We start from the raw sequence: 25100 nt of genomic DNA on the forward strand, positions 1-25100 counted from the left end.
CATTTCGTACCATGTTTTCGCATCACTCGAGAAACGAAACAAACCGAAATATAGTGACACCCCCGAACATTCCGTGAGTCCTGCCGTTCCTGTCGTCTCTTAACCGTTCGCTCTACCCGTTGTGTCGCTTATTAGAAATTTCAAGATATCTGCTTGCACTTTGATTATACTTATTGCATTATGGCATTCTCTACATCGCATTAGAAATTCTTGTTCAGTGTTCGTGTCTACCCTATTGAGTGCACAGTAGCAGCAGCGCCGTGCAACGGCCACTTACAGCCTTTCCCCCGCGACCTGGTCACGAGCTTGTCTCAAAAATCACCGACAACGTCCCGTAAATATCGAAGATTCCCTTCAAGCCACGTTACCTCCTCCCTAATGCGCGTAAATGACTCAGCCATGCCACTGCGCTTACAAGAAGCAACCATTGAGCAAAACAAGTGCCAATAACTTGAGTGAAAACGAGCTCGGTACTTGGCGGGCGCAGGGAACGGAAAATTGCCAATACTTCCGCGCATAATTGCTTAGCCCTCCTCGCCGTATACCGCGGGTATCTCAAACCTGAGTTGGCTCCGGCCCTGTATTGAAAGATGCGAACGGAAGAGTAAGGACACGGCGCCGAATCGTGAGACTAAAGTGGAAATAAGTAAAGAAAAATGACTGGGGTGGGAAAATGGGGAGGGGGTGGTGTTGAGAGAGTGAAAGGCGCGAAACCCTAACGGCAGGCCTCGCAGTTTCAGCGAGGTAACGGGCATACGTGTCCGCGCCGGCCTTGGCGCGCGCCATCGAGTACGGGCTTGTTTTGTCTGGGCGACCGAACCCTGCTGCCGGCGCCGGCGGCGGCTATAAAAATCCAATTTGGCGCCTCCCGCAAATGGGCCCGCGAACAAGGTGAGCTCTTCGGACGGCCGCCCTTTTATTGCCGCGCATTGGGCCACGTCGCTTCTCCGCTCGGTCACCGTCAGCCGCAGCGCGATCCCAACAAAAAAAGAAAAACACCCACAGCGCGGTACAGGCAGGTATAGAACAGGTGTAGTAGCTGGAGTATGGCGAGGGAAGAAGGGAGGCAGAGGGTGACCATGGAGTGGAAAGCTGTGGCCAACGCGATCACGTACGGGCTGTCCAAACTTACGACGTGTCCAATGGCCTGTTCATTCGCGGAGAAGCCTCCCCGACTAACTCGCGCCTCGCCGCTACTATACATCCTCCATACCTTTGCTGCCGGTCGGCCGGAGGATGCAGAGGCCGCGGCGGCGGTAGCCGAGCACGTGTCACGAAGCCCTGCCGTGGATATAGAGAGATAGATACACCGCGCGATACCTGCTTCCCCCGACTCCCGTTGCTCCTGACATTACAGGGAGCTTTCCTCTCCGCCTTCCCCTTTAGTGGAGAGGGAGCCTCTCTCTTCCCACTCTCTTTTTCTGCCTTTCTTTCTCTCTCTCTCTGTTGTTTCTTTCCAGCCCGTCTAGCCGGTTTTCTGCCCGTGGATTAGAGCTCCTCGTCGGCGCGTTTTGCGAGGAGGCTGTAACCGAATTAAGGAGCAACTGCCGGGGATTATGAAACTTTGATGAAGGCAGTCGGCCGAGCCGAGCCCAGTCTAGCGCGTAGCTAGAGGACAGGGGCGGCCGTCGTCAAAGCCGCGAGGCAGGAAATTAAATAAATAAATAAAAGTAAAAAAGAATGTACCGGCCGTTCTTCCCCCTCGGCGCTGTGTGGGTTAATCACGGTGTTGCCTTTTCCTGGTGCGGGCGCTTCTCTGTCCGCGGTCGAGCTTATGGTTCGCTCATTGAGTTCCGTGAGGGAAGCGGCGGTCGGGATTCAATTTAAAGGTTACGAGCGTGGGCCACGCGGACCGCGCTTTAGTTTTGAGTGAAACGTCTCTCTGTTTGTTTTTTCGGCGGCTGCTTCTCCCCAAGCTGCGTGTTTCGCAGGACAGTAAAGTGGAAACTGGAGCGCCAGAGAGAGGGTGATCCACGAGACGTTACTGGGGCTTTCGTAGAGTTCAAAACTTTTGTGGGTCGTACGTTTAGAAGTGATTTCATGTTTTGTTTGACCCTCAACGTTACACAGCAACGCGAGAGCACAGTATAGCGTCCAGGGAACATAAGAAAAAATATGTGTGCTATAAATTTTAAAGGAAAAAGAGAACTGAATATAAAAGTAAGGATATAAGTGCGACCGTGAAATGGGGATAAAAGAGGTGGTAAAATAAACTACGGTGTCCAGTTACGATTAGTGTTCTGTATTTTTTGTTTATATTAGTGATAGCCCAGGTGGAACCTTTTCCACCCTCTTAGCGAAGGGTTGCTGGATGTGGATGTGTAGTACAACAGCGGCTTTTCGCTTTCAAACCGAGGTGTCAGGAGGCCACAAATAAGCGAAGTATGAACTTTTTTTTTTTAGATTTTACCAACAAAAGTACAGTTCACCTAAAATAAGTAAGGATGTAAGCAAGAAAAGCATCCAGCTTATCCGATGCTGGATCTTGTCCAATGCGACGTTGTATATTTCTTAAAAATACGACGTCGATAGAAATTCATAGGCTGTGCTGTGAAACATAGACAGTGTGTCTTGTTCTGCGAGAGAAAAATTTGAACATGTTGCACAAATAAGAAATTCCGTATTACTGAACACTGCGCCTATGTAAACGCTTTACTTGTGTGAGATATGGTTACGTGTGAAAGCGCAGTAACCGAGGGTGTTAAAATTTTCAAGACTATTTCGTTTTCCCAAAAGAAATCATTCTAACCTGAACACGCGCTAACGTGACTTGGACTAACCGCTGAAAACACTACAATGAGAAGTTATGTTTGCATTTCAAGCGTAATTATATATTATCACTTGGCGGTTACGACAGTCTGACGTTGCTTGAAGATAGTTGCTTTTAGGCTCAACGTATTCGGGTTAAAGTGCTCTAACGAAGTTCAGTTTTGCAAGAAGGCTAAACGAAATACAAGAGCTGAGCTACATGCTTGATTCATTCGTCCTTGGCAGTCACTTTATTGAAGAGTAAACAGCCATCAGTAATTCCTTTCAGTAGATTCGCACACTGTCGGCATTGATTTTTCAGTGTCTCTGTGATAGAGACTTACTGTCTAATGATGCGCCTGGATCCAACATACTTCTCTTGGTATTGCTTCTTGTGCTAGACCCACTCTTTTAGTCTACTCATCCCTAAGGCTTAGTAGGCAACAGCAGCAAGTGTGGCAATGTTCGAGCTGTGCAGAATAATAAAGTGGTATGAGCAAGAAAAAACAGGATATAGGAGGCGCAAAAGCCTTCTCTAATGTGGGGCTTACATCAAGTGCAAAACTTAACCACACACCGGGACATGCACATTAACATAGCTATTGGGTGCTATGTACCCATATAATCTTTGCACCACCACTAGAGCTGCGCTTCATGCCTTACGCCTTCACTCCGAATCGACGCACACATCAATAATATTTTTGAATTTTCAATTTTTGCAGCAGTGTTCTCCTGCCTCAACCACAGCATCATTATAATGAGCTTGCACTAAGAAGGAATTTTGTTGTTTTTTCATGAGTAGCATACTCACATAGACAATATGCATGGAATATTTTTATTGCAAACCACAGAAGTATGACACTCAAGTTTTCACTTCAAACCGCGGTGCCAAACACATAATCGTCCTCTCCTAGTTTTCAGCAGGGAGGCAACAGTACCATTCAGTGTCAGTGATGTCAACTACATCAAACAGCAGAGTCGATAGATAAATAAATAAATGACACCAGTGTTCACGGTAAGTGCGAAGTGGCATTTATTGTTGAGAAATGACACGGCCTTCTTATGGCACTCGCCTATCTCAACCACTCCAACCATTACTTTACATCAATCACACAAATTAACTTATCACCCTTTTTGAAACCAAGTGTGGAAAATTCATACCAACCTCCACCAGCAGTATCCACATAACATTGGTGAACATCCATGTACAGTAAGACCTCAAGTGAATGAATTAGAGAGCACCTACACAAAAAACATTGTTCATGTGAATCCTTGCAGAGCTACGGAGTACAAGCAGCTACTGGTTTAAAAGCAATAAGCTAAACATTTAAAAGAGATGTGGGTGGCAATAAAGTGATATGGGCTTTCATAAAGCAACATGAAGCCTTCTTGACAGCATAAATCGTTCTTCAGTTACGAAAGCAAACCAAAGCCTACGAGATACAATCAGTGGTGGACATGAGGGCCCAAAAAATGTTTAACTGATAAACAAGCATTCATTCTGGGTGGCGTTTCACTGTATGCTGCACAGATTTAACTGTTACGTGAAGTGTGGCCCTAATTTACAATTTTTTGTACGTTCGGACAAATTTATGTTGTATTTAACAATGCAGTATTTAGCACGCTATACTAAGATGCAGAATGCCGAGTGACGAATTAATAGTTTAACTACCTGCGTGAAAGCCAGTATTAAATAGGAATTCCCAACACCTTACTTTCTGAAGGAACTGTGACATGGCTTGTGCCATGTACATTTCATCAATCAAGTATTTCAATGTGCCCTATGTAGAGGACTTGTAATGCACATTAATAAAGCAAAAATAATAATAACTGCAACACCTTATTTTCGGAAGGAACGGTGACAAGAATTGTGCCATGTACATTTCTTCACTAAAGTCTTTCAATACCTGGAACGCAGCGGCCTCATTATGCACACTATACAGGAAAAAGAACCATAACTGCAAAAGGGAAAGTGACCTCTTCTATATGGCGTTAAGGCGAGCTGCGTCACCTGCCTGCGGATCAAGTCATGGTTTCTTAACTTTTAAAAAAAATTTGCTTCTTCATTGGGCACATAGTCTCCATTTCCATTTCTCACCATTTCTCTCCCCCCCCCCCCCCTCCATAGCACATGAAAGACGGACAATGCCATCAGGAGTGCACCCTATGAAAGGGAACTGGCATGATGTGATATCTGTCTTGTGTGACTCAAGTTTTTTGCGCTATTACTTGCTATTTTTGTATGAAACAGATACACTGTTATCTTTTGTGGTTCAAGCAACCATGGCAAGCGTGCAGATAGGTTTTCTATTGAGGATTTGAGTGAGGAATGGATATATGTGTGATGTGAATTTTGCATGAAGAGCATATGCGCATACTACAGAAGTATAAGCAATACTTGCAGTGACGGGGCCCTTTTGATATCTGAGCCAATCTAGAGAATGTTGCAGGTCACAGACTCAATTTGTCTCTTGTCACTCTCCGTGTGCTATATATTTCACACGCATGCCTCAGGATGTCTTCCAGCCTTCTTCATGAGCTCCTTAGCTTGGTGCCTAGGCACCTCCAGCGAAGTAGTTGGGCATGAATGACAGGCCTTGCACTGCTGAAAAAAAAATCGCCGTCAGAACAGTGACAGTTGTAAGCTTTCAGTGTTCTGATGCATAAAAATAAAATCATGCTCAAAGAAAGCCTCTGCAAAGAATCAAGGTTCATAACTTGTCTGCTTTCATGGTCAATATAAATTAAAAGTGCATACAAAAACAATAGATGCACGAAGGGGTTGGCAAGCGAAATCGATGACAGAGTTATTTCTTTAATTTTATCACAAAAAATTTCTGAAGTTTCGGAAAAGTAAAAGAACAGACCATGCCCCGTAGGCCTTCGATGAAGACATTCGAGTTCTGCTTCTCTAAGCTTCTGTTGGCATGTGTTTCGACGTATGTCGTTCAAGCCGCATGTGAAAACTTGTTTAATGGTGGGCTTCTGAGCAGAATGCCTGCGTAAGCGAGAGCTCCTGAGACCCTCGCTTGGCAGCGAGTTTATGGCGTCCGATAGCTGTGATGGATAAGAAAAAAAAAGGGCTGCGCAGCACGCAGTCTTTTGTCGAGTATCTACTGTCACATTGGCGTTATAACGGTACGCGCCCACGTATACCCGATCTAGACTGTCTGACCATCGCCACCTCCGCTTTCTCAACGTTCTCTGAAGGGCTGCCATTTCGGCTTTAGCTTTAGCCCAGGCAAACGCACGACCCCGCGATCGATCACGCAAAAATTTTCTCGGACTACTTCGGCGAAAATGAACTGTGAATGCTCTATCCATGTACAAGGCCGAATCTCTTCGAAAACATATTTATCACTGTGTAATCGCGTTGGAGACACTCACATTCCGACCTATTTTTCTGTCCCTTGTAGACACAGATAGCTGCATGTTCTCAAACATAACATGCCGTCGATGCATGTGCTCGCTGCTGATTGCTGCCAAGAAGTTAGCGGCAACAAACGCGGCACACAAAAAGCACGATGAACGGAGTCCTCTCCAGCGAGCACATCACTGCTTTCCCGCGAAATAGTGGCAAAGTCGTTTAAGTCCTTACCTGTAGTAATGGATAAGCGCGGTGCCAACACGTTTCCGTTTGCCACAGACGTCGGCGACACAGCAGCACTTCGGCTTCTCCCCGGTAGATTCCGTAAAGACGTACGTACATCTGTTAGCATGATATTGCGAGGATCGACAGCCACGCCGTCGCCCCAAATTTGGTCTGATAGTCTCTGTTTGCCGCAGAGAATGTCCAAATTAAGTGCTTAGCGACAAAGACGCGATTAGCCCCTACAAAACAGCTCGAATACCTGCACAAGCAAGAAACACCCATACGTTCATAAGCGACGAGCTGTGCCTGGACCTCCACTCATGCCATATTGCCAGACTTCGCAGCGCCCCATGAGTTTGATAGCGAACACATGCAACACTCGCCCCGGTCACTGGTCAGGAGAAATCCCGTTACTTGAATACTCGCTCAGGAGAGTACACTAAAACGACGAAAGCCTTGACGAAAACACCAAGAAGCCTCACTGATTCAGTTAATGCCGGAAGAATGTACTCGGACACCATTGCCCACTAACGGAGTTAGCGTGGTTCATCCATTGTTCGCGCAGCGCTCACTACCCATTCACGAGTCGGCGTACTGCCTTTGAAAACCAGAGCTCTTTGAGCGTGTACAAGATGCTAAATTCTTCATAGGGTCCACGCATGAAATCCTGTGGTCTCATGGGGCCAAAAATCATAAGTTAGTTGACTATCGCGTCACCTGTGAGCAGTGAAAAGAACTGTACATGAGTCGTTGTGACGCGACGGCGCATAGCAACAAAATGCCATACGGAGGAAGTAAAAAGCATAGACGATCAATGCGACTGATGCAGCAGAGTGCGCGCTAGCGTCAGCGTTCGCCCCGGACGAGGCAGACGCTGCCGCTGACTTAAGTACCGCTGACGGGTTCAGACCGTGCAAGCGGGTAGCGTGGAACGGTGATCCAGTCCGTCAACCACCGTGTGACGCGCCGTACCCCCTCACTCCCCTCCCCCACCCGCCACCCGTTGCCTCCCACCCTCCCTTAGATTACCCTCTCCCTAAAACTAGAGAGGAGACTTACCTCCCTCCACTATGTCACATGCCAACTGAGGCGTCAGACGGGTGGCCCGATTTTTCCGAAAAGGGGGTTCTACTGCCAACCCACTTAAAATGCATTAGCAGACCAAAAGACAAACAGATGAACTAAAATCTTAAATAATGCAGTATATTCAGCGTTTCTGAAGTTAGAACGAGTTTTTATTTGCCGCTCCCGGCTGGCGCCTCCGTCAACTAATCACCGCTAAGTGGTCACAGTGAATAGCGGGGTATCGAAATGGAGTTTCGCGATAGGTATGATGCAAGAGCTCTGATTGATATCACGAGTGCTAATTACTCTCTCTTTCCTAACTGCCTCTGGTCATTAACTGGGAGCTGTCACTTCAAAGCTAGCATGCACAGCAATTCATTCTCCTCTCCGCTTCCCATCCGCAGCATGCTGCTCACCGCAACCGGACGGACTGACCAAACTGGCGGCGCTGTCCGGGGGGCGGGTGATGCCGTCTCCGCACCGCCCGGAGGCCGCAGCGCCGGCCTCAGAGAGGAAGTCCGACCCGCACCACCATCCTTCGGCGCCTCCTCTGGGCTCCGGTCCACCGCGGCTCAAGGAGGAGTCCGTCAACGGATCGGGAAGCACCGGTTAGCCTCTGTCTCTGTGGTTGCGTGCGCGTCCACTGACCTGACAGCGGCTGGCGCTCTAGCGGGCTGATACACTCCTCGTTGAGCCGGTATAAGAGATGTGGGGAGATTGTTCTCGAAGCGAGGCAGACGTTATTTGGAGACGGGAGGGAGATATGATTCCGCTGAACATCCTAATCACATGGTCCGCAGGACCAGCAGGACCATGTGAAACGCGAGCACTATCTGCACGCGGCACATTTCTGACATTCAAGTGCACAGCCTTATCTTGTCGCCTTTTCCTCTCCGATACTGAGGCCAACTCTTAAAACAAGAAATTTAGCTTCCTCCCCTCCTCGGCCCTCCTCTGAAAAGCTTTGCACCAATCACACCTTACTCAATTCGAGATAAATGCGTGGCCACTTCATCCCCAAGCGCGTATCTCGTTGGTGCTTCACGTCCAGGAAAGATGCCACCAGTAGTTTACATACCCACCATATACGGCGCACCATGCTCTCGAATACGGTGGGAACAAGTATTTATTTCTGTGCTCTTCTTTAAAAAAACTGACCTTCGCGCAACGTCACTTCTGGTTCTCTTGCGAGCAGGTAGCGCAGCGAGCAGTGGAAGCAGCGGAGGTGGAAGCGGAAGCAGCAGCAAGGTGAAGCAGCGCCGGTCGCGAACCAACTTCACCCTGGAGCAGCTCAACGAGCTGGAGCGGCTGTTCGACGAGACGCACTACCCGGACGCCTTCATGCGCGAGGAGCTCTCGCAGAGGCTGGGGCTGTCCGAGGCAAGGGTGCAGGTACGCTACCCTCACCCTTTCTGCGGGCCGGCTGCTAGGCGCGAAGGAATTACACTCTAAACAGAAAGGTGTAGAAAAGGTGTGAGCTGTACTCTATTGCGCTCCCTTTTTTTAAAAGGAAGAGAGCTAGAGGACAGCTTACTTCATTTCTACTCCCATAAAAGCGTTCTCGTGTTTAGAGCGCACGGGCCGAGTGAGATGCCGCACAGTATCAAAACCTTTCAAAATCTTGGTGTGGGCTAGTCGGTGGTTCATCTTAAGTAGGAGTAGTGCAGAGCGAAAGACAGGGACAGAAGGGGAAGACACAAACAACAGGGCTGCCTATGACTAACGACTGAAATTTTATTGAAAACGGCGCAGCTTTAAACGAGAACAGGGCATCACATGGCCAAGTATGATGTGACTTTTTTTTCCCTGACTCAGCTTTTGCCACGATATGACTTCTTGTTGTGTTGCTTTTCACGAGCCATCCGCTGTTTGAGTAGGTGCACATGCCTTCCCGTGATTTTCGGGTTGTACGTTTGTTCACGCCTTCTGTGATAAACGTTTCAGTAGGTTGACGTTGGTTAGACAATGTTGTGTCGATTCATCATCTTCTTGGCTATGTGATGCCCTGTTTGTATTTAAAGCTCTGCCGTTTTCAATAAAATTTCAGTCGTTAGTCAGCGCCAGTCCTGTTGTTTGTGTGTTCCTCTTCTGTCCCTGTTTTTTGCACTGCACGACATTTACCGTATAGCATGTTTGTTAGAGGTGTCACAGTGACTAACTGATACCCAAATGGGTCAACACGAAAGCAAATGCACAAATGTACCGATGGCTTGCGATAATCATTAGTCAATAAACGTTTACTCACTCACGCACTCATTATCAGCATCAGCACCCCAGTTGCTCCCACTGCGGGACAATAGTCTACCCCGGCGGTGGCCTACCCCCGGCTGTCGCCACCCTATCATTGTAAATTTCTTAATCTCATCTACTCTTAAGACTCTCCCGTTCTCTGCTGCGATTCCCTTCTCCAAGAATATACTCCTCTCAGCTGTGTTCCACTCAAGGAAGCTGCCTTTGTGAGTTTCGGAGTAAAATTGGTCGTAAAGATAATCTTCACCGGTTTTATGGAAAATTTAGGGAAGCAGCGACAGTTTCTAGTTTTTCGTTTTTCTGAACCGATAGGTTTCCCAGATACTGCAGGAAAAAAAAAAAGGCCGAAAATAGGAATTTTCACGCGTAATTAAGGGTTTCGGTTATGACATGGAATGCCACTGACTACGTTTCCCTGGCAGACCATCGGCTATCTGCTCTTTGCACAGCACCAGAGCGATAATGCAATAAACAATCCATGGCCGAAAGATCCGATCTTTTTTTGCCATTTTTTTAGGACCCTCCTGGCACGTATAAGAACTTGAGCCTAGTGTGAGGGGTGTAGGTGTGTTCAGTTATATTTTTGTCCGTGTTCTTTCTTTGCTATCACATTTACAACAACAAATGTACACCAGCACCAAAGTTCAACAAATCGGTTGTATAGAAATAAGTGCTACATATCACGATCCGTCCTTTGTACCATACTCCTCACCCCTGCCAAGTTTGCATTTTTCTCTTTCTCAAACCGTTTGTTCTCATCTGGACTTTTGCTTGAAAAGCGCGAAGAACACAATGGATCAGTGATGAAAGCAGGATGACACAGACGAAAGCGCTGACGATCGAAATCGGTAAGTGCACATTAGCATAGGCGAGATTCAATGTGGGCGCGTGTCAGTACAGCCTTTTTCTTGCCCAGCCTTGCGAGAGAAGACAAAGCCGAGACTTCCACGCGACACCTTTGCCGAGGTCAAGGTCACCCACGGGAGCAGTTTATGCGCAGTCTTCATTCTCCCGCTGCATCGGATAATCTCGCGGCTATTTACAAACACGTCGTTTCGCTCTTCCAAGCCCCTCGGCACCCCGTTGTCACGGACGGATCGGGTGACCTGCAGCAAGATAAAGAAGAAACACAAGCCGTAACGCTCGAAGGGATCCGTGTAGAGGAGCCATAATCCCGCACACAGACACACACCCGCGGGCTGAGTCTCATCATCGTGAGAGCCCACGAAGGCGGCCTTAATATTGGGACATTCTCTCTGCCGACCGCCCTCAATCTTTCTTCCCGGCCTTCCATCCCTCGCAATGCTCCGTCCTCGAGTCCCCCGACCGAGTGCAGGGGATGGTTCCCTCCCTTCCCCACGTCCCTCTCACCACAGCGCGGGGTCCCGCGTGGAGCGAAACAGTGGTCGTAACGCCGTGCTAAATCGGGGGTGATGTACACGATCGGCCTTGAACCGGGGCGAAGTCGCGAGGGTCGAGGGCTGCGCACGCGTCGGCTGTACGTGTCGCTCGAAGAACGCACTAGTTGCGGGGAAGTGTACTCTCGGCCACAAAAGTTTGCGGAGTCCGCGATATGTGGAGGAGCGAAGCACAACTGAATTGCGGCGCCATCTGCCGTCACAAAATGTGGTGCCGAGGCTCATTCACGGTGCAGCCGCACCAGGCGTGCAGCCAGGCGTGCGTCCCTGTCTCAAAATTGCGCCGTCTTTTTTAGCTGTCACGAATTGCCGCGCTTGCAACTCAAGCAATCGAAGTAACTTTATTTCGCAACTTTACAAGGCGAAAAAGGTTCCTAAATTCACAACTCTATCACCACGATGGTTTCCTATTTGGTTTGATCCTTAAATACTTTTCCCTATAAGGACAAATTAAGAGAGGTCGGCAACGAACATTAGGGCCATCATTAGAGATACTGACATAGATGCGTATTAACAACCGCAAATAAATTATAGTTCTCCTGGATGCAATCAAGACCATGTGGGGTATCCTAGAGACCAAATTTTCTAGGTATATACTTACTGGTCGGAGGTAAAACCTGGTATATGGGTTCATCACGTTTTTTTTTTTTTGAAAGGGAGTGTTTTCTTGATCGCCTTTCTTTAACTGCCGAGAATGCAAGCTCAAGTCATCGATGCATGCATGACCCCTTAGTTAGGTCAGTTATCTCGAGAATTCGTGGAAACGTACGAAATACGGAAGTTAGGCGACGTGTGGGTCAACCAGACAACGTTGACTTAGCTGCACTTTAGTATCAGCCTTTTCGACGAGATGTGGCACTCTGCGGGCAGTGCACAAAAATGCTCCTGCTGCACAAAAAAAAAATTGGAAGGAAACCTTAATCTCCGCCTTGAGGGTATGGCGCGATAGTGTAGTGGGTTAACGCCCATATATGAGCAATTCTAGACTTTCCATTCGTAGATCCAGACCACTCCTAGCGCTGTGGTGCGGCGGTAAAAGCGATGACCACTACCTTGCGACTGCAGGTGCTGGCACCGGTGAGGCTTGTGCGACCGAGGTTGCTCTTCCCGAGTGACCAATCATTACTTTAACTGTCACAGTGGGCAGTTTGCTCACAATCCGTTCGGCAGGTTGTGAGGACGCCACAAGGTCACGTGACCTATAGATAGCCCACCTAATTTGCTTCCCCGGGGACTTTTCCCTCACAACGCCGATGACGACGACGCCGGGTTTTCTGCACAACGGGAACCTTAACGCCAATGAGTTTAAAAAAATGGTTCAAAGCACACGAAGGTGAACTCTTTGGCACAATAAGCTTCTGCAGTTCTCCAACTACGCATATTAAGTGGCAGGTTTTAGCTTGCAGCTGCCGCTTACATCGATCACCAACATCAACTGCGCATGCGCTGTACAAGCTGGTAGTTTTTAGCCAGCGATCGCGGGTGAGAGCACAGAAGGAGAACCAGCAGAGCGAACGTGGGAAAAATATTTTTGCTTCTCCCATTCCTACCACTTCTGGAGAATGAGCGAGACAAAGCAGACGCCATCATCCGTACCGCCTACAAACATGCGTTATGCCTCCCGAATTTCACGGCCAACTGCCACCTCGAGGACCTGGGACTGGCCAACACAATAGAAGAAATTCGAGAAGCCGTCCTAGCACCGCAAAAGGAACGCCTCCTCACCACCAAAGCTGGACGCGCAATCTTGGAAAGAGTGGGTTCCCCGGCTGACATACGCGCCGTCCAGGACAACCGAGATCTACCCTCAACTCTGCGAACTCGCGTGTATGTAGCTCCACTCCCGAAGAACATGCACTCGGACTTACAAAAGGGACGACGAAAGGCGCGAGTGGACTATCTGCGCCGCACACATCGACAGGCACAAAATGCTGTATACGTCGACGCAGCCATGTACACCGATTCAACAAACGCGGTGGCGGTCGTCTTGGACACCAATTTCAAGTAAATCGCCAGCGCCTCCCTACGAAACTGCTCTCCCACAGTAGCAGAAACTGCTGCAATTGCCCTCGCAATCCAGCACGGCGATGCAACGGGAAATGAGCTAAAAATTATTACCTACTCCCAATCCGCGTGTCGCCTCTTCCTCTCTGGCAGACTTCCACACTCCGTCGCTCCCATTCTGACTACCCCACAAGTTCAAAATTCCACATGCAAGCACCAAATCACTTGGACTCCTGGGCACGAGGGGCTAGAGGGAAACGAAGCCGCGGACAGTCTAGCTCGAGGATATACTAACCGAGCGACTAACCTCCCCGACCTCACCCCTCTCCCCTCTACGTACGGCGAGCGCCTCCTCCTTCTCCGAACACAAATACAAGTCTATCCCCCACCACACCGTAAGCTAACGGCGAGGGCGAGGGAATGGCGACAACTACAGACGAACACCTTTCCTAACCTACACGAGTACCACATCATCTTTTCCGACAGATATGCCAGCATCTGCCCCTGGTGTGGCGGAATTCCAACCACATATCATGTAACATGGGGCTGCTCCGGTCCCAAGCCCCCCGAACTAGACATACATCACTCCGAGGAACAGTGGGAGTCTGCCCTGCTCAGCTCTGACTTGGCAACGCAGCGAAAGCTGATATCCCAAGCAAGAGCAACTGCGGTGGACATTGGGGTCCTGAAATAAGGACTCCACCCAAAAACCGGATTTTCGCCTCTCTATCCTACCTTTTTGGAATAAATGTTTTCTACTACTAGTACTCGGAGAAGCTTATTATTTGACATAAATGAATTTCTTCTTACCATTTTCCTTCTTTTAGTTTCTTTTGAGCCTTCGCGGTATATTCTGCAGCAGGCAGCCAGATTTTTTTCATTTGCTTCTTGCTTTTACATTTATCACTGCGGCCCGTTCTTCAGGTCTACTTTCATTTTCGAACTGTCTAGCTTGAACACCTTCTTTTTCCTGGAAGCGCATTTTCTGTCAGAATATATTTAATAACGCTGATTGCCAAGATTTTTAGGACCTTCTTGCTGCTCAGCACCTCCAAAGGATCTGAACTAGCTTGCACTGAAAACAGCTATTTCTTCGTTAATGAACGCAGCCACTTTTGACCCCAACCGCTAGGGCTGCGAAACCGCAATTACGGCTGTTTCGCCTCGCGAAGGAGACAAATCAACTTCCATTTCAATAAGTTGATCAAACCGACGAGAAAGATGTAATGGTTTGCGAAGGCAATTCTCTCTGTTTAGTGCTAAGAAAGAATCGCTGTACTGTCAACTAGGCTGTCGTCCGTCCCACAGCTGACGGAGATGAAAATGGTCGGATGCTGTTCGCAGATGTCGACAGCTAGGAAGGCTTTCCAGGATATTGAAAATTGGTTTTGAGGAAAGGAAATGAAGCAGTATCTGTCGCACATCGCGGAGGACACCTGAACCGCGAGCGCCGTAATGAAAGAATAAAGGAAGAGGTGCCGTAGTGGAGGTCTCCAGAATAATTTAAACCACCTGGGAATCTTTAACTTGTACTGACATCGCACAGCACACGGGAGCCTTTTGGGTTTCGCCTCCATCGAAACGCGGCCGCCGCGGTCGGGTTCGAACCCGGGTACTCAAGGTGACTAGAGGAGAGCCTTAACCACTGAGCCACCGCGACGGGTGGCTTTCCAGGCGTTGTTCTGCTTTTTGGGTCCGTCGCGCCTGCGATATCGGTTTTGACTTCCTTGGAAAAAAAATGTCCTCATTTGACATATGCTTGTTTTTTTACTCACCCGACCTTTCTCCTTCCGTTCATGTACCCCCTTCCCTTTGCTAGAGCGCCGAGTCGCACACAGAAATTTTCTTCTTGTTCACTTCCCTTTTTTTTTCTTCTCCACCATCTTTGTTTTCCCTTTTTGTGTGCATTCAAGATCAATGCGTTAAAACGCTACATTCAGGAAGTTGCAGTTCTTAGCAATGCGCGGAAGCGACCAGGAGCGGTAATACGGGAGAACGAGGTCACCCTAGCTAAGTGCTTACTGCCTCGGGGCTTTGTGTGAGCCGTTTCCCGCGGGCGGTGTATTAAGCGATTAAAGGCACCCGCTGTAGGCACGAGCCACGCTACTGTTGCAGTTTCGTAGTGCGCACGTGCCATTATTTAAATAAAACTCGAAAAAGGTTGCACATTAAAAAGACGGGGGGGGGGGGGGGGGGGGGGGCTTCTGTTTTTTTTTTTAATTTTTACTATCTGATCAGTGTGCGCAATGCGTGAACATGGCTACCGACGCATCGTCAAAGGCTACAACACGGCGACTGCGCGCGCTCCGGGCGCCCCACGTGGTGGCTTTGGGAAACAGCCGCGTCGCGCGGCAGATTTGACAGGGCCGCTTGAGCTGCACCCCACCCCCTCCTCCCTTTCCATATAGAAGAGCTACGCTGACTCGCCTGTTGGGTAAATGTAAAAGGAAGCACGTGTATACAGAGGGAGGATTAAGGGATTATCTCGGCAGGCCGCGCCGCTTTAGGTGCACGCGACATCACAAAAAGTAAAGGCGCAGATTAACTGGTACAAAACGGCTTACGATTTGTAATATGCAGTGAGGTGTAATTTGAGCGTCACAGAACACGGGTATTATTATTTTGCGACGTTGAATGCGCAAAGCGGGTTCGAACCCGACCGCGGCGGCTGCGTTTGTATGGAGGATAAACGCTTAGGCGCCCGTGTGCTGTGCGATGTCAGTGCACGTTAAAGATCCCCAGGTGGTCGAAATTATTCCGGAGCCCTCCACTACGGCACCTCTTCTTCCTTTCTTCTTTCACTCCCTCCTTTATCCCTTCCCTTACGGCGCGGTTCAGGTGTCCAACGATATATGAGACAGATACTGCGCCATTTCCTTCCCCCCCAAAAAAACCAATTATAATTGAATGCGCAAAGGCTGCTTAAAAAGTTCTGCTTCCTGGGCTCTAATTTGTTAAGTAACGCAATCGAAAGCTGTCGTATCTAAATATAATTAGAGCGGGTTGATTTCCCTGGAGCGCGTAACTTTTGAATGTCAACGCCGCAAGCGGTGCAATACTTTGGGAATGCCGTCATAGAAGATGGGGCGCCTGCAGTGACAGCGCCCACGACGCACTGCACGTTACAGACCCAGCATAAAACAGCCGTACCTCTGGATTCGTATTCGGTAACCTATCCTATCACTTTCGTTTCTTCTGGTCCCCTGTCATAGGTCGCCGCTTCCTGGTCACGTCAGTCGCGGAAGAAAACAATGGCAGGTGGCCGAACAGGAAAAAGTAAAAGATGTTATAAAATACAGCCCTTGTGTGCTTCTTGAAGATTATGGAAACCATTGAGGGCCACGCGCTTCGCGCCAGACTAAGACGTGTCCATTGCAACGCACCACTGACGCCGTGCTGAGAATGGTTTACTATGGCCTGCAGAGAGCGGTGCACTGGTGGCGGAATCGCGGCGCAGTTGGTGCGGACGATGTCAAAAACACGCATGCTGCTGAGAAAAACGACATTCAAAACTTTAATTCTAATGAAAAGTCTTTCGATTTCATGACTTAAAGAAAAATAATAACTTACCGAGCACCGTAGCTGTAGGAGGTGAGTTTAGCGGAACGGACATCCGCTTATGATTCATAGCGCCTCAGTCCATTGGTGATCCGCCCAAAATGTGTACGCCGGGATAACGACGACGTCATCTACTGCAGATGACGTTTCACGTTATGCTTTGCCAAAAGAGAAAGTGAGAGAGAAAGGAAGAGGAAAGGAACAGAGGTTAAACAGAAACCGAGTTCCAGTTGGCTACTCTGCACCGTGGAAGATGGAAGAGAGGATATAGAGGAGAGAAGGGGCATGGGATAAGAAGCAAGGACGAACGTACTGAAAAGTCGCAATGTGTTGCTATTTCGCACAGAGTCGCGTGAACATACTGCATGGATATCCCATGATTTTGCGACAACGTTTGTCTATTTTACAGAAGACGTATTCCCTTGACTGTCGCTTTCTCGCAAACAGCGTGGGTAGCTTTCTCGCGTGCGGAGAGGTGAGCAGCTTCAACCTTTTCCACGCCCGTAGCAGCGAAAAAAAAAAGGTATCGGGCGCATAAGACCCCTTCATACATTTCTCAATAAAGTACGGAAGCAGAAATGTCTAGACTGGGGCTTTTAAGGAGACATCCCGTTGTCATCCATGCATGGTCAACGGTTGATAGCGACAAACACTTCACTACGTGCACTTATTACCCTTAATTGACAGTTTGCATCTGTGCTTAAGATCGGCTGTTTGACGCTATATATATAAAAAAAGAAAATCATATACTCTGACATGTTAAGCTGTTCGTGTGTGTCCTGCTAAAAACACATTATTACATTTTCAATGGGCAAAATAAAACACAATAAACATTCTCCAACATTAGCAGCATTCTCCGTAAAGAACACCTGCCTACAATACGAATTAAACTCACCTTGCCAGCAAAGCCATGGCCGTGCTGTTGCAGTCCAGTGAGCAGGCATACTCATGGACTATAGTTCGTTTCTGTGAATAGAACTTTGTAACATATGCTGGACACACTTGTGAAAGCGAACTTCACATTTTGCGTTGTTCTTTAATCGTGAACACAGTGCGCTAAAAACGAATCCACTCACTGCTTCCCTGTGACAGCAGTCGTGTACGGGGCTATATAATGCTTGCGGGAACGAGAGAGGGACAGTACAAAAAACAAACAAAAAGAAAACAAGAAATACTTAAGTAAGCCGTAACGAAAGCATGCCGAAACATCGAGCGAGAACGCGCACGCGCAGCAACAAGGCAGAGGGGAAGAGCAGCTCCCGGAAACCAATCAGCAAGCAGATTGCAGGCAGCGCTGCGGCGCACTCACGCCCCCTATCAGCGGCCGCCGAAAGCCGGCCAGCTGCCACTGGCTCCCGCGCGGCGCGTCGTCTGCTGCCACTGACTGCGGCGCTCCTGTTCTCGCGAATAATACGCTTAATGGCGGAATTCAATTAGGCATCGCTGTCCGGCTTTCTGACGCCGCCGTCCCTTCCCTGCCACTCACTGTTCCCCTCCCCGCACTCTTCATGGCCGTAATCCTTGCTACTCGGGTGCGCGCCCCTTTTACGACCCCGGCACCTATTTGCATAACGCCCCCATCCCCGATCCTTGGGCGGTAACGGCGCGCTGTCGGCGGCCAAATCTCTATTCATTACCAAATTGGGATTTAAACGCAGGCGCGTAATAAAGCGTCCCGCTTCTCACGGGGCCTCTCGCCATACTAGGGACGGGCAATCATTCGGGATATTGCTTCTTTCCTTTCACGTTCCCGCTGACGCGGTTGATCCGTCTTCTTTTCGCAGGGGGCGTGTGAATGTTCCCCCGACGCCTCCTTTTAAGTAGCGTTTACGGCCTCGTGGAGCGGCCCGGCCCGGCTAGAGCTTCCTTGGCCTAACAAGGCAGTTTGTGGGCGTATCACACGCCAGATAAGCTTGCTCAGCCTCAAAGTACTGCCTTTGTCGTTCCCTATTGAATCAAGCCGCTTACTTACGTGATTACGAGTGTTTCCAAAGCTAAGCAGTTCGCCCTATTGTTCGTCTAACTGTCTGGGGATTTGTGTCCGCGTCGACAGGTTTCTATTACGTGGTCAGCTGCTATAGACAGAGCAAATGCTGTGCAACTCGCACTTTTTGGATACTCTTGCCTCCCTTTCCACCAAGAAATCATTTCATCATGTCTCTCGGCTTCTAGTCCCTGCCTATTTTAAGGCGATAGCCTTTAATGGCTCATACTCGCGTCCGTCCGTTACATTTTAGGTCACGTGATCTCTCTGCCACGCTCGCGAAAGCTGCTCTATTTACCTCAAATGAATTCAAACGCGGGAAATTAGTGCAATTAGTCGCAAACGGCTTTCGCCTTCCCGCAGTTAAGAGATATCTAAGTGCCTCCAACGAATTTTTCCCTTGGTCCCGTCCTGATTTCTCTTACCTTAATTTTTCCGTCCCAAAACGCGGCGAAACGAAATGTCCTGTCAAATGGCACTTTGCAGCTATTTTATTCCGCCGTGACAAAGAAAAAAAAGTAACAGAACGCTTACTCTGTGTGTTATGGACCATAGTGTGAACTATGGTCCAAACACGCACACAGGTCTTACCTTATTTTCAGAATTGTTGAAGCTGCGCAAAAGACGAGAACATACAAAACACCACGTGGTGCGCCCGTGGTGCTTTGTATCTTCCTCGTTGCCTGTGCCCTCATCTTTTCTGCAGTTTTAAGATTTCTTGAGCTATGAACTAACTAGCCAGTAAGACTGTCCTTATATTTAGCACCTCCGGCAGTAGACGTGGTTAGGATGGTGATGATTAACGCACTGCTAGGACTAAAAAAGATCTCTTATCGAAACGGTTGCGACGGGGTCTGAGGCTACCTATCAACCCTTGTTCAGTTTTCTTTGGCAAGTTCTTCAATGCTATCACAGATGTATCACTGAGAAAATGAAACCAGCACTTGCCTGTTCATGTCTGTCCCAGCTGCATTTAGAGTTATTATGCCGGAGATGCCTGTAAACTGAATCACATTTAAGTTATGTTTACTGATTTTTTTTCTTTTCAGGTGTGGTTCCAGAACCGGAGGGCGAAATGCAGAAAGCACGAAAGCCAAATGCAAAAGAGTAAGCCCGCATTTTATTTTGCTTCTCTAGATTTTTTTTTCCCTTTCACTGAAAGATACCCAGAGCTCGTATTCTATCATACGATCGGAATGCAAACCTTTAAGAGTTTGAAAGAAGTGCTATTAGGAAGACCCAGAGGCCGAAAGGACGACGCGACAAAGAAGAGAACTACCAACTGCTTTTTTTTTCGCTCCAGGGTTCATATTCAGCAGCCATAAAGCTTGCTTGTTGCATCTTGTTCATATCAAAATCATTTCTTGTCACCTCCTTTGTCTTACGATGAAGGTAGGTAAGAGAGTGGGAGCTAGGACACTTGCATTTAGGTGGCTGGCGCCGTCCCCGTTGTCTTCATGCGATGTGACAGCCTATAAATATGAACCCTGAATCGAGAAATAAACTACTTGTTAGTAGCCTTCTTATTTGTCGCATTGTCTTTTCGCCCTTTGGTCTTCCTTATAGCGCCACATTCACTTTTAATGACTTGGATAGTTGGTTATGCATATAAAGAGGTCAGCGAGAAATCGAAGAGTCTGCAACAAAATACTCTTACGCGAACCTGAATGACAGAAAAAGCAATAAATTCTGGGTGATGCAACAACAAAATCTGAAAGTGTAAGAGTTGAAACTCCAGAAAAATGTGAACATAACGTTCGGTGCCTATAGCTAGGCACACCCAGTGGTCAGCATGCATATTGTGCCCAGGTATTCCTTACACACATGGCTATAGCATATGCTCATCCTGTTGGCCTGCGCTACAGGAAAACCATTTAGCCAAGTCCTGGCCGAGAAATGACTCGGAACGTCCATATAAGCATTTATTTACATTTATACAACTTCTTGCAGAGGTTTTCGGTGCTCTTTAAAGCGCGGCATTGCATTCACAAAACGTCAGTTCAACGAGACTAGGAAAAGCGGCTGCAAACGCGCCCGAGAACGCTGCTGCGCACAAGCAACTTCACATCGCACCAGACACATGGCTCGGGGGCTATCGGTCGGCACTGTTCAGGCCACCAGTTCGGTGATCTTCTGCATATCGTAGCGGCATTTCGAGTAGGCGGGTGTGCAGCCCTTCTTGTCGCCTTTGAACTGGCGCCGTCCATCCTCGAAGGCGTCCTCGTATCGCCGCAGCTGGCTGTCGTCTCCGCCCAGCGAGTGCAGCTCCCGGATGAAGGCGGCCAGGCGGCGTCCGTAGGCGCCGTACTGCGCGGGCTCGGCGCCCACCTCGCAGCACAGCTTGAGCATGCAGCCGTCGACGTCGATGTCCTGGATCATCTCCACAGTGTAGCCCAGCAGGTCGGACACGGTGGCCTTCTCGCCGTAGCGAGGTTGGCGGTACCAACCGCGAGGGGGCATCGCCGGCGTTGTCAGCAGCGGGGCGTTCCGCTTGAACTGCAAGGACGGTGGAAACAAAGGGAAGGAGATGAATGAGAAATCTAAACGCGATTCGCATTATGATACGAACTCCGCCGCGGCACCACTCTTCTCACTTGTCTGAAGGGTAGCTACTACAATATTTGTCACTGATGGAACACCAGCCAAAGCGCGGGGGCAATGAACAACTAATTTTGGGCACCTAACGGTTCTCATGATCCTGCTAGCGTGACAATGCAGGGAGCGGCGCCACAATGGAGAGAGGGTCTGTCCCATAGAGGGAAAAGATTATCCCTTTCATCTATCGCTCCCTGCTTTGTCACACTAGCAGGGTCATGGGGGAGGGGCGATGAACGCCTAGCATAATTTTGGGCAGCAAATCATCCTCTTAACCCCGCTAGTGGGACAATGATGGGAGTGGTCTCAAAGTGGAGAGAGGGGTCTGTCCCCGACCATAGAGAAAGGGATTATCCCCTTTTTATCTACCACTCCCTGCTTTGTCACCCTAGCAGAGTCGTGGGGGGGTGGGGGCGATGAACACCTAGCCGGATATTGGGCAGCAAACGATGCTCATGATGCTGCCAGAGGGACAATGCAGGGAGTGGCCTCAAAGTGGAGAGAGGGGTTTGTCCCCGATTATAGAGAAAGGGATTATCCCCTTTCTTCTACCACTCCCTGCTTTGTCACCCTAGCAGGGTCATGGGGGGGGGGGGGGGGGCGATGAACACCTAGCCGGAAATTGGGCAGCAAACGTTACTCATGATGCTGCCAGCGGGGCCATGCAGGGAGTTGTCCCAAAATGGAAAAAGGGGTCTATCCCTGACCATAGAGAAAGGGATTATCCCCTTTCATCTACCACTCCCTGCTTTGTCACACTGGCAAGTTCTTGAGAATCGGCCAGCGCCAGTGGCCCCTGCGTTCTTAAGTTTTGTCAGACACTAGTTTCCGAGAACAGGAAGGAAAACTGGCATGCCCGGGCCGGTTGTGCTTTCGGCGATAACGTCGGGCTTGAAGTTGCGTGCGGTTAGTACTCGTGAACATTGCTTTCTTAATAATAAGAAGTTAAGTGCCTGCTGTCGAGCATGTGCAGCAAGGTTCCGTACGGCCCCGAAAATGGTTTCATGAAATGCGAGATTAAGTAAAAGCACAGACCCCTCTTTCAAAACAGCTATTTGGAAACAATCGAGGTAAAAACAAGTGTTTTGCTTAGTTGTCTAGCCGTAGAATGAAAGGTTAGCATCCGCTTGTGTCGCAATGCAGTGGCGTTTTTCCAAAAAAGACCTACGGGTTATTCGGGACAGCTAAGCTCGTAGATATCAATAAAGTGTAATACCAGAAAGTACCGCCTTTTTGTTCGCTCTTTTTTTAGCGTTTTCGTGCGCCTACGTTGCGTCATGAACTCCTAATAGGCCTAACTTGACAAAAATAATCGAAAACGACAAACTTTTCAACGCCTCTAGCATGCGGGCAGTGACAGGACGTACGGATCGCAATACTGTCGGACCAGAGCGCCTAGGCGTCCTTAGCGACAGTGTAACTCCAACTCACCTTGTCCAGACCAGCTCCAGCCGATGGAGGTTCCATGTTAGGGTAGTAGCCGCCCCCCACGACTCGTGCGGGATACGGCATGCGCGGCCAGACGCCTCCGCCGACGTAAGGTGAACTTTCCGCCTGCTCGCCATCCCACGAGGCCTCTTGCTGCTGCGTGCGCGCCGACCGCTGGAAGAAGCCGGTACCCACGTTGTCGTCCTGGAGCATGCTGCGCATGATTTCGGCCATGATGCCCGGCACCATGTGAAGAGGCAGGTTGGGCGTCCCCGGGAACATGGCGCCGGTGGGCAGCTCCAGGGTCCGCAAGTCCACCTCGCGACTAAGCGTGTCATCGCTGATGCCGGCGCGCCACCAGGAAAGCAAGCCGAGCAGCTTCACGGCCAGCGCGATCTTGACGCCCGCGATGCCCGACAGGTTGTAGACAATTGTGTACGGCAGAAGGGTTAGGCTTAGCAGCGGGCCCAGGAAAAAGCACTGCCCCGACGGCACCAGGAGCAGAGAAACTGCCAAGAAGAAGCAAGCCGAGGTTGACGAGAAGTTCATCGTTCTTCGAGGGCTGTTTCCAGCTGGGGACACGCAGATAGTGGGGTGGATCGTGCGTGCGATGTTTCTTACGCGCGCGAGGCCAAGCTGTCGGCAGATGTCGAATTCTTTAGCGCGGATTCTCTTCTGCGTCCAGTAGTATGGGTCGTCGTGATTTCGCGGTTAAGCCAAGCAAGCAAATGCAGAAAGTACAAGACCAAGTATAGCACTTTGAAAGACTTACACTTGGCCTCCTCCTGTCGCACAAGCATCTGCCGCAGTGCGTCACTGCTGATGTCCCAGGTCCGTGTGGTACCTCGCATGCCGAAAACTAAAAGCCACGCCTTGCTTGTCACGTGATGCTTTCACCCTCTCACTCCTATCAGGGTGACGCAGACGCCCCTCCCCGTCTTCCCCTCTGCCCTACCAAAGCACGACTCTCGCTTGGAAGGTATTCCTTCAGGGTTAGTCAGCCGTACAAGCGCACGGAAATAGTGGGAAGAAAAGGACACACCCTGGTATTTTTATCCCTGTTCTTTTGTCCATCGTCTTCCCTTTCCTACAGTCAAAGTGGGCTGGTCTGCGCATGCAGCCCTCTCTCACCAAACCCCCTTTCAGTCTTGTCGTTTCGCGGAAGTCAGCTGACTAATTCCTTATCTTTATTTTTCCTTTTTTTCATCACAATAGCTAGGTCGCTCTAGGAAGCGGCCGAAAAAGCATATTCTTTTTTTATGGCTTAACGCAGCTGGCAGGCTTTCTGAGCGCTTGCAGGAGCCCAGACATGAAGCCGGAAATAGGCCCCACTTTCAAGACCAGAGGCAGAGAAGGGCTATACTTTTTTCAGTGATACGAACCCTTAAAGCCCGAGGGAGAAGTGAGAGATAGGGGAGCAGGTTTTTTTTATAAATTTTGAGAAATATTCTTTTGATGGCTCTGTAAACAACTAAAGTAGATGAGGTTAATTTGAAGGACAAAATCCCATACTTCTGTAGAAGGTGCACAACATGTGTCTTCCGAAAGTTGGCCCGATATCCTGTCGGGCTCGATATCCTTTCATTTCTGCTCTGAATGTTGTGCTGGTGCCTTTTAAGCCAGCAATTCCGCAAACTACGCAAAGCACGACCAAATTCGACCATTTCGATTCATTAAAATATTAAACTTCTGGTAAGAATGGCCAGGCTTACAAAATTGTTAACTTGTTATTCAGTCATGTAACCAGCAGCAAACTCCCCGTTCTCTTCCCGAGTTACAGCACTGTACTGCAAGGATGAGTCATGTGACTAATGCAGGGGCTCGGCCAAGCTTCAATCGCATTAGCTCGCATCAAACTGTAATAACACAAAGCGGATTGCCTGCGGGCACATGTGTTCAAAGTAGCACGGTTCTTTACTCTTATTTTTTGCATCCACTCGTCGTGTCTATAGGCGTGACAGGGCCGGCTTGCCATTCTTTTCTGGCGCATCTCGGCGGCATCCAGCCGACTAAAAATGAACCCCTGCAGGGATGTCCCATATGGAGATAGTAGACGTTAAACCGGTTTACCAGATGGCGACTACTTATGCACACGGACAGGCAGGGTCTCTGCACTTCTCCGTTATGGTCTCATAGTCAGATACAACTCAAGAACCAAGCGGCAAATGCCCATCGAAGGAGCCATTCCAGCCAATGGCGTCAATCGGTTCTCTCCTTGACCGATTTTCGCCCTCTCCGCTACAGACCGATATCCTTGGGCCGTATAGCAAGAAATCGCTGGGGGTGGCCGATGAATGGACCCTTGTTAGGATTCAGGTAGCAGCATCCCACCGCTGCCGCCAGTTGTTGGGATGGGGTAGCGTGGTCGGGCCGGAGAAGGGACGAAGAGCATCGGAGACGTGGTTGCGAAGGGAAAGGCAAGGAAAACTTTGTACAAAAACTATTTACATATTGTACA

At 49.1% G+C, this 25100-nt stretch overlaps 1 protein-coding gene across 1 annotated transcript in view; it reads left to right on the plus strand.

The window, feature by feature from the left end:
- LOC144123248 (uncharacterized) overlaps positions 1–25100 on the plus strand; it is a 65442-nt gene that overhangs the window by 26619 nt on the left and 13723 nt on the right. The window contains exons 3-5 of the mRNA XM_077656108.1: positions 7810–8013; positions 8601–8797; positions 19669–19726. Coding sequence (XP_077512234.1) covers positions 7810–8013; positions 8601–8797; positions 19669–19726 — 459 coding nt within the window. The remainder of the gene's footprint in view (positions 1–7809; positions 8014–8600; positions 8798–19668; positions 19727–25100) is intronic.

Source organism: Amblyomma americanum, chromosome 3 (assembly GCF_052857255.1).
Source record: "Amblyomma americanum isolate KBUSLIRL-KWMA chromosome 3, ASM5285725v1, whole genome shotgun sequence".
NCBI classification, from domain to species: Eukaryota; Metazoa; Arthropoda; class Arachnida; order Ixodida; family Ixodidae; genus Amblyomma; species Amblyomma americanum.